The sequence below is a fragment of the Artemia franciscana genome, chromosome 19, assembly GCF_032884065.1.
Source record: "Artemia franciscana chromosome 19, ASM3288406v1, whole genome shotgun sequence".
Lineage (NCBI taxonomy): Eukaryota > Metazoa > Arthropoda > Branchiopoda > Anostraca > Artemiidae > Artemia > Artemia franciscana.
In genome coordinates this window covers 13,392,951-13,408,053 of record NC_088881.1, presented here as the reverse complement: position 1 = coordinate 13,408,053, position 15,103 = coordinate 13,392,951, and the positions used below count along the sequence as shown (strand labels likewise).

General features: G+C 35.7%; 1 protein-coding gene across 3 annotated transcripts in view; it reads left to right on the top strand.

Annotated features, from left to right (window-relative positions):
- Positions 1 to 15,103, top strand: part of LOC136039305 (bridge-like lipid transfer protein family member 1) — a 279,590-nt gene that overhangs the window by 210,192 nt on the left and 54,295 nt on the right. For 2 of the 3 annotated variants that reach the window (XM_065722913.1, XM_065722911.1), the window contains exons 45-48: positions 805 to 938; positions 4,178 to 4,384; positions 6,566 to 6,728; positions 10,119 to 10,201. In XM_065722913.1, the coding sequence (XP_065578985.1) occupies positions 805 to 938; positions 4,178 to 4,384; positions 6,566 to 6,728; positions 10,119 to 10,201 (587 nt within the window). The remainder of the gene's footprint in view (positions 1 to 804; positions 939 to 4,177; positions 4,385 to 6,565; positions 6,729 to 10,118; positions 10,202 to 15,103) is intronic. The other variant, XM_065722912.1, reaches the window with a different exon arrangement.

The window sequence follows — 15,103 nt, the reverse complement described above, 5'->3', positions numbered from 1 at the left end:
TGATATGATATCAGATCAATCAAAGCAGATCATTAAAGCTCCAACCAGCATCAATTTTGGTGTGATTGCACCCTTAGTCTGGTCGAATTTAAATATCATCTGTAAAACATAGATGAAAATTTACAACCCTCTCACCAAAATCATGGTTCTTCTTTATGGGGCTGATATCTCAATTACTGTTGCTCCTGTATGTATTGCTTTGGAGGTGGCCTTGACAAGTTTACAGGACAAATTAAAGGGATGAAAAAGCATGATTTTGTCTCCATGGTCTAACTTCTGCCTTTTGCTTATAAGATTTTCTCAACTCTGTCAGCTTGCTTGTGAACTCTGTATGGTTTCTTCGCCAAGTCTGGATTTCAGTAAAAACAGCAACCCAAATACTTTTTGTCTTTGATCCTTCATCACAAGAGTGAAATAAACTTTGTGGAAGATATCATTCCAGAAAACGGGTAGCCTCGACCAGTTCCACTTATTGTTTTGTAGGGCACTAGAAACACCTATAATTACCGTGATTATTCGTACTGTTAACGAAGGGTTGCACCTTACCCTAGGCTGAACCTTTCTTCTTGATGGATATTTGAAAACCTCTGTTAAATTACGTTAAAAATGCAAAATTATGACATATCAATCTACAACATATTCTTCAGTTATTGTGCTTTGAAGTTACGGTGCTACACAAAGAGAGAATAATCTAACCTCTTAGCAACTTTGCACCTATATTTCTTTTCTAGGTCATCTATTTCTTGGTACTTCTATTTTCTATGTACTTTTTTTCTATTTACTGTCTTTTTTTCTTATTTCCAGAGAGTTTGCAAATATGAAAGGAAGTCCTCAGCCTGGTTCAATGTTACCTATTGGTGCTGTGGGAGGTTTAAGTGTTACCGGATGTTTGTCAGATTTCTCTTTTTCTGTTTTTCATCCTTATGGTGGAAGGAAAGGTAATGGCTATTTTGTCCATTTGAGCAAGGCATTTTTGACAACGTATAGACATTTAGTATAACATTTAGAAATTTTAAGGAGCACAGGAAAGGCAATTGTAGACCACGGAATCAAATGGGGAGGAAAAACGCTCCTGGACTTACATTATGCTGATGATTTAAGTATATTCGATGAAAGTGTGAGCCAAATGAAAGAATTCTTAGAGGTTTTGCGAGTTCAGGGTGCTAGAATAGGCTTGAAAATTAATGTGAAGAAGACTAAGTCACTAAGGCTAGGAATATGTGAAGATGAAAAGGTGACGTTGGGTAACGAAAAGATTGATCAGGTTGGCAGGTTCACTTACCTTGGTAGTATTATTAGTAAAGTCGGTGGGAGCAGTGAAGATGTTAAAAGTAGAATAGCTAAGGCTCAGGGTGTTTTTTTCACAGTTAAAAAAAGTTTGCAAGAATAGAAAGATAAGTCTGCAAACCAAGATTAGAATATTGGAAGCTACAGTGATGACAGTGGTCAAAAAGGGCTCTGAAGCATGGGCGCTCCGAAAAGCAGATGAAAATTTACTAGATGTTTTCCAGAGAAATTGCCTACGGATTGTTGTGGGTACTCGGCTGACTGACCGGTTTTCAAACGTTAGGTTGTACGAAAAATGTGGTTCAATCCCGCTTTCCAGGGCTATAATGAAAGAAAGATTGAGATGGCTAGGCCACGTTCTGCGGATGAAGGACGACAGATTGCCGAAGATTGCCCTTTTTGGCCAACCGTCTGGGGCTACACGGAAAGCAGGTCGTCCTTGTCTGGGTTAGGAGGATGTCATAAATAAAGATTTAAAGGAAATGGGAACTTCCTGGGAGGGTCTAAAGAGGGAGGCCTTGAATAAATTAGGTTGGAAGAGGAGCGTGCGTAGCTGTGTTGGCCTCTGGCGGCTTGATGCTGCAGTGAGTTATTAGTAGTAGTAGTAGTAGTAATAGTATGTTAATTTATACTTGTTTCTTTGGCATTATTCTTCTGTGGCTGCTGAACATTTAGTAGAAACATTTAGCTGAATATTCAGTAGGTATTCTGTTCTGTATATAAAATGTAACTACTGTATGTATAGTATAATCTAAAACAGTCTAATTTAGTATATAATGTAACTAAAAGTATTTTTTGGTGTTAGCTAAAAGATTTTTTACTACACTAAACATCCTCCCTAAAATGAGTAAGCTGGAAAAATTGGTTCCTCTGTCCTTTAGAATGTAATTAAACTCTCGAGATGGATGATTTTGATTATACTTTACGTCTCCCTTTTGCAGGTGCAGAAGAGCTTAGAAAATGAAATTCTTAATGCCAAACTTTTTATCGCTGCGTCTTAAAAGGATAAAAGGGGGATATTTTTCTAACAAAAGAGGATTTATAAATAAAAAGGGGATAAAAAATAATAAAACGGGATTAAAAGGGGATATTTTTCTGATTAGACCGGTTATCACGATCTGTTAAACTATCGTAAAGTCAATTTTGTTACTTGGCTCTCTTAAAGACTCCCTTTTGCAGTCTCCCTTTAAAGTCTCCCTTTTGCAGGTGACGAAGGGCTTAGAAAATGAAATTCTTAATGCCAAACTTTTTATCGCTGCGTATTAAAAGGATAAAAGGGGATATTTTTCTAACAAAAGAGGATTTATAAATAAAAAGGGGATAAAAAATAATAAAACGGGATTAAAGGGGGATATTTTTCTGATTAGACCGGTTATCACCATCTGTTAAACTATCCTAAAGTCAATTTTGTTACTTGGCTCTCTTGAAGATTTTGTTTTGTAACCTATAGCCTTTAATATTTTGTTTCCACGGATTGACAAATTTTGCGAATTTGCACAAATATACATTGCACAATATACATATTGTGTATATACAATATGTATATTGTGCACATTTGCACAATATACATTCCTACATTTTCTTAAAGTATAAAGGAAGTTTTAGTATACTTCCTCTTTCTTTTTTATTTCCTTACAATCACCCTTAAAGCTTATTATTAGTCTCTGAAGTCTAAACAATTACAACTTTTAGTTTGACCTTGTGCCAGACCTGGCCTCAGTTTGAACTTGACCTTATGCCTTATGGCTTCTTGTGTGTTCCGTTCAGACAAACTAAGATTTGAAGATGGAATATTAGCCTCTTTACAATTTGATATTAGCATCGGCCTAGTAGTGAATGTCTGTAATAATTATTGCAAAATAGTATCTCTTGCTGACTTGTTGTAAACACAATAACAAACGGAGTATAAGAGAAGAAAAAAAAAATCAATAAAACAAAACTAAAATTCATAAAATAAGCACACAAGCACAATAATTAACCGAATAACTACACAGTACACATAAAACGCGCAATTAAAAAAAAAGCGACACATTTACTGTTTTAACAGAGAACGCCATTAGTGTCCATTCATCCCATTAATGTAAGCTTCAATGCATCTGCCGATGGCAGCATTAGGGTCTGTAATACTGTATCTCCTATTGGCCCAATAATTACATGTCCAAGGGGGAGGCCGAGGAGATATTTAGTATACCGGTAATAAATTCGCCGGAGTTGCTTTAGTTCCGTTGCTGAAAAGGTACGCCAAGAGGGTACAAGGTATAAAAAATTTGGAAGCGAGTTATGCAATTCGCACAAGCAATAAGAGATATATTTATCCATTCTAAAATACAAGAGGAATTGATTGAGATTGTACGTCCAGAATGCAGTTACTAAACGTGATTGGGGATGTCTACTGAAACAAGCGCAGAAAGAAAGGCGTTGGAAAAATTGTTCGAGCTTTCGGCTCTACACCTGATCTACGAGTGCGAATGAAGAAGTTATTACTTAATCTTGTTCTTTGATGATGAGTGTTCTTGTTTTTTCCTTTTCTTTATTTGTATTACTCCGCTTTTCTCTTTTTTCTGTATGAGCGGGCAAAAATGGAATTATTATTATTATTATAAACGCTTTCTGCTCCGATGGGGTTTTCAGCGGCGGAGGATTTGTAACAACTACAGAGTAAGACAGCTTTGTGGGGGTGTTTGGTTGGGTAGTGAAACTGATTTGAGAAATCTGTCATTGATATTTGCTTTCATACAATAGACGAGCTTTACCTTAGGATACTTTCATCTTTGTCTTTGAAGATCAAGGCTAATTTTTCTGCGTGGAAACATCTTGTAATTTTACTTATTAAGCCTCTAAATAATAATGCTTGTTATTAATACCTATGATAATGGAATCACTTTTTTAGGTCCTTTGAAGCAAAGAGATGGCAATGCTACTCCTTCAACCCCAGCTGGGGATGACACAGCCAGTAGCTCATCTGAAAGTGAGCGTAAAGACTCTTTAAGCGTGAATGTGGAGTTTGTCAAATTTGCTTTATCACGTTCAAGGAAGGTTGAATATGTCGATGCTGCTAATCCTGAAGCTGGAACAAAAGCTATAATTCGTTTTTCAAGTGAGTTTACTTTGTCAACTATTTCGTGCCGTTCCAAGATGAGAAAATGGCTGCGTGGAACTTCAAATGAAAAAAAAACAACATAGGGTTGCATAAGCTATTTTGATTCTACGAATGCTAAGACTCAGCTAATATTGATCTCTAGAATTTGAGATAGTTCATAATAAAGCTGGGGTTTCAGCTGGCATCTAGATCCCATCTGATCATTGATTTCCCGCAAAGGGAAGATAATTATAGAAGTTTAGAAACGTTTCTCCATCGTTTTGTAGATTGAGGGACCTGGCGTTGATAGAAATGGGTGGATCTGTTACTGTGAGTGTTCGGAATCGGATTAACAACATTCGTCGGTGAATTTCCGAAATTTGTTTCCTTTGCTTGGATTCAATTAGCTTTTTGAATCAGCTTTTTTAGTCTCATGCAAGCCCTGATGGTAAAGCTTAAGTTAAATTACGCTATAAATCTCAGATATGCGTTAAAAACCTAACCCAATTTAACCTCTTCATGTATAGTATATATAGCAACTATGTTCTTTGATGGACTACAACACACGATTCATAAGAAACCCCAGAAAATTGTGTATTTACATGAACTGCAATTATAAGATAGACAAACCCTAAGCATATAGTCTTCTTTTTCTTGGAATGCCAAGCCTTCCTGAGTTCATTTTGGTCTTCACAACGATTCTCTATTCTGCAGATGATGGGTCTGGAATAGGTTGTGTCTTGCAACCTATCCAATCTAACGAATCTAATCATAAACTATCACATCTAGTGAAATTGTAGTTAAATTGGTTTTGTCCATAGAGTAGCTGTATATTAGAGCGATTTTTCTCCGTCGTCGTAAATCTTTTTCTGCTAATAAAACAACCAGGTTGCGCAACAAATGGTAAATTGGATTAATCTAACTTAAAAGACATGGGGTTAAATTAATTTAACTGCTTGATTAAATTAAAATACTATTAGTTAAACTAATTGGATTAATGTCTAAATTAATCTCAATGGGATTAATACTAATCGCCTAAGCCTCTGGTATTTAAAGGCATACTTTTTAAGGGAGTATCCAGAGAACAATAGGGTGGTTATCTTAACCAAAGAAACTGGTATTACTGGGTAATGACACCAATTTTTAATTAATAGAAAGTCAACCAGCTTTCCTCTCTTATATTTGCATACGGCTACCTTATGTTTAGATCTAAGAATGAAGAATCATATTATTCGTGACGAGTCTCACTGGCTAACATCCTTAGACCGTTAAATTTGCTTACTAGTATAAGGTAATGCAAGGAGTTTTCAGTGGACTGAATGCTGATGTTAGTAATTTTCATAATGAATGGGGTTTCATCTATCATCATGCCTTACCCAATAAAAATAAAAATACTTGCAGCTCTTACCATTAGATCAGGAAAAAGGATCAGTACAAAGCTTATTGAAAATGTCTAGAGGAGGTATACAAAATTCGCCAAAAACGACGTTTTGATACATCCTTTGCTTTAAATTACATTTCCTTACTATAAATCGGACTTTTATACATTTTGAAAAGCATTAAATTGAAAACTTCGATCCTTCCCTTTGAAGTAAATCTGAATGTTTTGCAATTTTCATCAATAAATGACAACGGATAAAAAGTCCAACTAGTCAGTAAAAAATATAATAAAGAATTCTAGTTATCGTATCTCTCATAGGGGGGGGGGGGTGAGGAGGAACTATGCATATCAATGTGTCAATGTTAAACCGCTATAAGATTAGCAGATTGGTTATTTCAGTCAAAATTACTTTGCAATATGATGCTAGATTCGTAAATGAAAGTAAACTGTACCATTACTTTAATTTTTAACGTATTGACTAACTAGTTAGCTTTTTAATATTGTGATTTTAAGTCAGTGTAAAAAAAATATAGAGTGATGAATTAGTGGTTAATACCAAAGGTTCTCCCATGAGCAAGAGACTAAATCAATGATGACGGGCGTCAGCTTTTGAGCGTTTTACCAAAGTTATTTTTTTTTAATTGAAGCGCAATAGAAGCCACCCAGCCCTTTTTGTTATGTTGTAAAGGGGGAGGGATGAAAATAGAGTAAATAGGTGAATTTTAAGAAAATTAAGAGGTGTCTCATAAAAATTTATTGTGTTGTGGTGACTGAATTGATGAAAGTCAGGTTGAAACATTTTTGTGTTTTTATTTCAGCAATCATTGACATAGGATCTGCGTCTTTCAAATATGATATGCGGAGACTTCCTGAAATTCTGGCTTTCCCAAAAGCCTGGTATAGAAGAAGTATAGTCAGACGAGTTTTTCTTGGTGACTCAATAAAAACAGAGGATGCAGATGAAACAATTTCTACTAAAGAGTAAGTTACTTTTCTTTACTTTTAGCCCAGATATCATTGTGGGTTGGGTTGGGACCGCCTCCTTTACACAATGACAGATTAACAGATTAACTGTTTGCAGCATTTGCAGTCACGCTTGCTTTAAAAGTTTCACAAGGTCATTACCAAAGTGGTTTCTCCATCTTCTCCTTGATCTGCCAGGACGGCGACTGCCGTACACTCTACCTTCAAAAACGACTTTTGGAAGTCGAGACTTCTCCATCCTGTGAGCTCGGCTAAGATACCAAAATTTTTGTCGTACTCTTTCTAGTACTATTGTTTCCTGTTTCAGCTATTCTTGAAGATCTTGGTTAGTGACTCTTTCGAGGTATGTTACACCGGCTATACGGTAAAGGCCTTTCTTTGGAATGTCAAAATTTGTTGCTCGTCTTCCGATTTCAGTGTCTATGTCTTGTAACAATAAAAAAGCCACAGGAACGATGAAGGAGCCATAGAGTCATAGCTTTATTTGCATTAATAAATATTCATTCTTAAAGAAAGGGAGCAACTTCTTGAAGCTTGAGCTTACTCGATCAAGTCTTCCTTTTATGTTGTCAGTCCAACTGTTGTCCAATTTTAGTATGCTTCCTAGGCATAAGAACTGAGTGATTGGCTCAACTACTTCACCTTCTTTGTCTTCTTCGAATTAATGACATGCTGAAGCTGTTTACTGCTGATCCTTCTTTGGAAGCTGGCGCCTGTAAATTAAGTACAGTTTCAGCTAGTTTACTGGAGTCTTCAGCATAAGCTTAACCTATTAGTCAGGCGTTCTCTGCTTTCTGGTTGGGAAAGGATGGTGTTTAAAACCAGTTTGAATAGTTGGGGAGAAAGTATGCAGCTCTGAAGAACACCAGCATATGTTGCAAACTCTTCTGTCTGGCTTATCGGGTTCTGAACGTAGATGCAGTGATTGTTTTCTATATCTATGATATTGTTCGTTTAGTTTTTGGGTGTATCATAGTTAGCCAGGTCATGTCATATCCCGCTTTACAATACAGGATGAAAGGGCTACCTTTCATCTAAGGGAATACTATTAAGTGAACAGCTTGTTTATGTATTTTTGGTAAACCGTAGAGTTTGGGACAGAAACTACCACGGGGAAAAAATCTATTGTATAATTGTGGGGTGATTTTACCATTTGGTTTTAGCTGCTTTAATTCATTTAAATTTTATAATATTACTAGCTTTTGGTGTGGCGCGACGCGCCACACCAAAAACCTATTTTGTGGGGGCGCTTCTCGCCCTCCTTTACGCGCCATTGTAGTTGTGTCCCTGTGTCCCACCTGTGAATTCTTCGCTGTCCCATCTTCTGTGCATATAAATAGATTGTCAGGTTTACCGACTCTTGAACGTGCAACATATAATTGTCCATGGGAAAACAATCCGTATTCAGATCTATACCGCATTTTTCTAATGATTGCCCTTGAGCTTTGTTGATGGTGATTGCTAATCGAATATTCCCTGTGTCCCCGTCATCATTTATATATTCCCCCTGTGCCCCCCCACCGGCGTCCCTGTTGTAGTTGTGTCCCTGTGTCTCGGTGGTCATTTATATACCCTGTGTCCCGGTCATCATTTGTGTCCCGGTCTGTAATTTCTCTTTGAGTGTCCCGGTCGTCATTTATATTACCTGTATCCCGGTGTCCCGGTCGTCATTTGTGTACCGGTGTCCCGGTCTGTAATTTCTCTTTGAGTGTCCCGGTTGTCATTTATATTCCCTGTGTCCCGGTCGTGATTTGTGTCCCAGTGTCCCGGTCTGTAACGTCACCTTATAATGACTTCATATACAAAGCCTTATATACTTATAATGACGTCATATGCAAACCCTCTTTTTACAAACAAACAAACATGCATACATACAACTTATTTTTATATATATTTGATTCCTCGGCTGTTTCTTCCGCCATTGTAGGATTTATACTAAAATTTCTCGCACGATTTGATTCCTCGGCTGTTTCTTCTGTCATTGTAGGATTTATACTAAATATTTTCTTTGAATCGTAAGCCTTATATACTTGTAATGACGTCATATACAAGCCTTATATACTTATAATGACGTCAACTTATAATGCCGTCATATACAAAGCCTTATATATTTATAATGGCGTCATATGCAAACCCTCTTTTTACAAAAAAACAAACATGTGTACAACTTATTTTTTTACATATAGATTAACAAACTGATCAGTAGGATCATGAGCTATTGTTTTATATGTAATTGTGTCAATTTAAATGCGAAAGTTTGTTTATTGATGATATTAGTATGTTTTTTACCTAAACTAATAAAATAAAAGATATCATTGGTCAACTGCTCCCCATAGGCTAGACAAAAATAGTGACGAAGACCACACTGCCTTTCCATAATAAACAAGCACAAAGTAATTCACGCTAGAAGTTGAAATTGAAAACAAACTACCGTTTTTAGATTTGTTAATTATTCGTAATACTGATAAACTGGATTTGACTATCTATAGAAAGCCACAAAACAGTAGATATTTTCATTTCAATTCAAATCACCCCTCCACAAGTTAAAAGAGCAGCTGTAACTTTTCTCATTGATCGTGCCCTGAACATTTGCTCCGATTCGTATAAACTTTATCAGAGATATTCTTTTTGGTATTGGATACCCCATTCCTTTTGTCAATAAGATAATTAACCGCAGACTAAAAAGACATTCCCGTAAAATCGAAGAAGATAGATTAAGTGCTGAAAATGATACTTCTTTCAACTTTTTTTTATGTATTCACGCTATTGTAACAGATGTTCTACGTTATTATTACCTGATGTAAAAAATAATAATTTAATGCTACACTATGCTTCTCATGTAAGTTCTATGTAAATGGGGGGGGGGAGGGGAAGAAAATATCATTTTTTTCTAGGGAAAAATAGGGGGAAATCAAACTAAAACACGAGGAATTTTAAGGAAAGTTAGTATAAAAATATGGAGAATTGAAATCGAAGTGTAAGGATTAGGCATGTGGCTTTTTACTATAAGCAACGGAAGAGCTTTGCCACTAATAAACTAAGAGATGTTGATATTAAATCTGTCTGATTACTTTGTGAAAATGTAAGTAGGAAAAATCAAAACATTAAAGAGTAGACATCAAAAAAGGAGAATAAAATAGCAATCTTTGAATTTATTGACAATAAGGATAGGCTTCTGCAAATACCTTAAGCATTCTCATTTCCTCAATTTCTCTTTGCTCTCTATTAAGTGAATTTTCACTATGATGTGTCTTCAACCCCTGTGTTGCAATATTTCTTTGGGATACTTCGTTAAATGGTCACGACACTTGAAATTTGAAATGCGGCATTTATCATTGATATTAATCTCTTATCGAAAACGAAATCAACTAATTCTATATCTTTCAGGGAATCAGAAGAGTCGCAAAACATTGGAAGTCGTCAGGCGCGGCCAAGTCCAAAATTACCAGAAAGCTTGCAGTCCAAAACAGGTAAAAATAAAAACATAGAACCTTATATAGATTAAAACGTTCATCTTTTGGACACCATGGGGTCTTTTGTCTTTTGAAACTGAATTTCTGTCCCTTTTTTGTTGAAATTTTGCCACATTCATCAAAATTGAGATTATGAAAGTCAGATGCAATTGGAAGATGTAATCCCTAACTATAACTTCGAAAAACTAGTGCTAGACGTCCCGTCCCTGTGGATAATTCTTCGTCGATGAAAAATCCCCCTTGAAAATTTTTCATCGGATAATTCTTCCCATATTCCTCCGGGATAATTCTGGATGTTTATTAGAAGGGAAAGATCTATTCATCTGTTTAAGTCTGAGGCAATGTTATGGCGTTGCCTATAGTAAACAGCAATAAGGCTTCAATGTATTTATTATTTATTTATATTTCCCAGAGGAACTCCATATGGGAGGGTGGTCATATAAACTTAGGAGGGGGCTCATTCAACTGCAAATTAAAATTTCTAGTGTCCATTTCAAGAGTCAAAAGTGATCGAAGGGCAACAAGTCCCCCCCCACGCCATCTTTTCCCCAAAATTATCTGTTCAAGATTTTGAGAACGCCGTTTTGTCAAAGTCAGATAACCATGCTTCTGGGGTTGAAGATACTCCTTCCAGCCATCAGGACGAGGGCTGTAAGTTATGCACGTTGTTCCTTGTTAAAATATAAAGCTGTTATAGAAAGGGTGATAAACTTTGGAGGAGCATATTCAATTCGTAATTGAATCTTCCAGTGCCTTTATTAAAATTCAAAAGTGATTGGAGGATACTCCCCCCTAACACCCTTCCCCCTCTCCCTAATACATATGATGAAAGTTTTGAGATGGCCATTTTATTCAAAACAGTCCAAATGCCAAATGACTATGGCTTTGAGGTTGACAACCTCCCACCTCCCGCAGCCTCCCGGTGCAAGAGCTGTAAGTTATGCAAGCTGGTTATTATTAACGCATTAAGTTGTTTTTTTTTATTAAGAAGAGAGGGAATGGATATCCAAAAAAGACACTTTGTCTTTGTTGGTTGTGGAAAGCGAATATCAGCAATATCTAAGCAACGACTGATGCTATTGGTTGAAATTTTCAATGTATGTTTCGGATGAGTTAAATACAGATTGGAGGGTAATAAGCCACCCTCCTCCTCCTTGGCCTTTTTATGTGTCCCCTCTCCGTAATAATTACCAAAATTTGTAATTGTATTTTGTTCAAACTAGTCAAAAGATCTAATAGCTATGGTTCCAGGGATGCCATACCCCCCGTAGCCCCGGGGTCAGGATTGTAAATAGTGCAATTTGCCCATTGTTTACATACAGGATTTATCATTAGGAAAAGGGGAAACATTTTGGTTCTGAGTGCATCTGAAAAGACCAAGGGTATTACTTAGGAAACTTTGGAGGTTCCAAAGTAATACCCTTGAAACAAAGTAAACCAAGGTAAAATTTTGGAGAATTTTTAGGGTTATCTTAAACTGAATCAATAGGCACTGTATCAATCCAGTTTATCAGAAAGGTGGATCTGCAATTTGCTAAGAACGGCTGAAGGTATTAAGTTGAAAATTCCAGGACATGTTGGAAGTAATGTTTTAAAGTGATTGGATGGCTGCTAGTTCATCTTCCATGCCCTCTTTAGCTGCCTTTTCTTCAAAAACATTCAATCAAGATTTTTAATAGCCATCTTATTCAAAATAGCCGAAAAATCAAATAACTATGCCTTGGGGGATGGCATTACGCTCCGAAGATTTGGAGAGGAATGCTGAACACAATCAAAACATACCGTGTGCGAGCTAGGTTTCAAAAGGGAGTATCAGCAATATCTCAGGAACGGCTGAGGGTATTAAGTTGAAACTTACAGTGCATGCTGTAGGGGATGTTGAAAAGTGTTTGGAGGGCTGAAAGGCTCCGTCCCCTTTGCCCTCTTTCTGTGCATCCTCTCCTCTACACTGATAAAAATTTTGAAAAATGATTTGGTTCAGAAGAAGCAAAAGGTCTTGTAACTCTGCCTCCGGGGATGTAATGTCCCCCAAAGCCCCCCAGGGCAAAGATTGTAAATTATACAATTTATGCTTTTTTTATTACAGGATTTAACTTTAGGAAAAGGGATAATTTTTGATTCTGAGTGTGTATTTCTTCATGATCACTCTTTGGCAAAAAATACATAATTCCAAGTATTTGTAGATGAGACCTTAAATCTATACAGTAGGGCTCTCTTAACATTTTGTAGTTAGTGAGAGGGAGGCGTAGATATCTCAATGGGTGCATTTTAGTGCCAAAACAACCTAGCTCTCATTGAGCCTTTTAGGCACGAGGGGGAGGTTGAAATTGATATTTAATCCCTCTTAATTTCTGAGAATATTCGTGGTCTACGCTCTTATTACGAAAGTAGTGACATTAAACCGCAAAATGAGCAGAATTTTTTCCGTTTAGGAGAGGGGCTGTCCTTTCCTCATCCCCAAACTTCCCCCCCCCCCCCATGGTCGTAGAAACCTTGGAGGATACTCATTCGATCGGAAATTGAGAGTTGTAGTCCTATTTTATTCGTCAAAAGTGATTGAAGCCCCTGAACCAGCCCCTGTCTAAAATTTCATTTTGATATTTAGTCCTTTTGTTACCTCTTAGGACATCTGCAGTAAACATCTTGAGGCTCCTCTTTTGTACTTTCTCTCTGGCCGCTCAATTTGCGTGCGGGGAAATTATCCGTCGGGCGGGGAACGCCAGCTCCCAGAAAAACTAAATACAAAGACGATTAAAAACTGTTCTGTTTTTTACAACCAGTTTGGAAACATAACAGCTCTATTGGTGACAATGCAAATTATAGCTGCTAGACCCAGATCGAAGCATTCTTTTGCTGGTAAAAATTTAAAAAAAAAACGGTGTTTCAGATAGTTTTAGGCCTTATTGTCAAAAATTACACTCCAAGTTTTATGTATACAATTTGGTAGTTAATTGGACATATTCTGAAGCACTTTGCGTTGGCATAACTGCTTCATATAAATTGTAGTCATACCCACTCATACATATATATCCGAGAATTTTTTTAGGGGCCCTGATTTCAACTTACTGTGTTCCTTTCGCTACTCTCATTGTTACACGTTTGAAGGGTCGTATTGAATTGGAAAATTGGTTTCAATCCCACTGTATGGGATTTGATGAAGGAACAGTTAAGGTGATCAGGTGGATTTTAATTGCTAATTGACTAGAGGCTGTCAAAAATCTCCTCCAAATGTTTGAAATATTTGTAGGTTTTATTTTTACCATTTTAGACACGTTTGAACATTCGAACTCTTTTTAAGGTGTTATGCAGGCTCAGGGCTCCCTGATGAATTTCAAGGATGTGAATGAGCACTGTAAAATCTTAGTCAGTCCAAAAAAGCCCCTGAGGATTTCTGGTAATAACAATATGGAACAAACTTTGCTAGTTTTACCTCAAAAACTAAAATAGTACTTGTATTTTAAAAAAAAGCGCTGTTTCTTACACCTTTGTTGTAGAATAATTTTTGATCTTATTTTCGTGTAGAATTTGACATTTATTCGTCTAGAAGCTAAAGTTGAATTTTATTGCTTTGTAAATATTACTTTACACAAAAGAATTTAGGAAGAACTTAGGATTTTAATATTTCGTGCCGAAACCTCTGTTATAGGTTTCATTTGTCTCCTTTCAGAAAATTCATTCAGAAGGGTGGGTTTGGTAGGGGAACATTATTGAAATTTCTATCTCAGAGGTCCCTAAACTTTTTTTCTCATAGACCACTTTCAAAATTTTGCTAGTTCTGGTGGACCCTCTGCAGCTAAAATTCTATCTCCCGAAACTCGACAAAGAATGTGAAGAGTAAGTTTAACTATGGAAATTTTTGCTGCGGCTGAGTTCCAATAATGAATTAATTTTTTTTCAAAAAAGAAAGTGAAAGTTGATTTGTTAATTAATCAATTGGTTGCTCTGTGAGCGGATGTCATAAAAATTGAAGTTTTCCAGTATAAAAAAAAAACAAAATGGTTCTTTCCAATTCTACTTTTTTGACATTTATTCACCGTACAAGAAACCAGTCAAACCTCACTTTTCTTATTTAGAAAACTCCCTAATCAAAGTAATAAAGTTGAAAATATTATATTTTCTTGTGGTGTTTTATTAAAATAATTAATTAATACATTATTAATTAAAAATATTTTATGAAATTGAATATTAATTAAAAATAACATTCGTAATATAATTAAAATTAAACATAAGGAAAGAAAAATTGCTTTTTCAATGATAGTAAAAAAAAATAGTCATAATTTTAATGGGATGTACTTGATGGATAGATAGCAAATTATCAATATTTGGCTTCAGTTTTGTTAGTAATAACCACAAATCTCCCCTTTCTGTAATGTTCGATCTGTTTTTAGTAAAGACTGTTTAAAGAAGCACGGCTTCTTAAAATATTAAATAAAAATAACAAGTTTTTCTTAACAAAAGTAAAGAGCAAAAATCTGTCTTCAGCAGAGTAAAAAAATAATTGACATTATAATGAATGATCAACTAAAATTAAAAGAAATAACTTGAAAAATGAAACCAATAACGAACTTATAAGTTACAAAACAATAAAACTAACATTCAACTTTAACTCGAAACGAACAGAAATTATTAAATAGTTGAACGAGGAAGTTGTCTGTCTTGTAGCCCAATTATATATATTTTTTTTTTAAAGTTATTATAAGAGTTAAAACAATTAAAACAGTATAAGAGATAAAACAGTTAAAAGAAACGGATATTAGACGCAATAAAACAGTAAAATCAATAATGAACGTAGAATGTATCCAAAATAAAAATGATATTCTAATCAAAATCAAAACGAACAGAAATTACTAGATATATGAAGTGGTAAATTTTTCCCCTTGCAATTGGCGCGATTGTTAT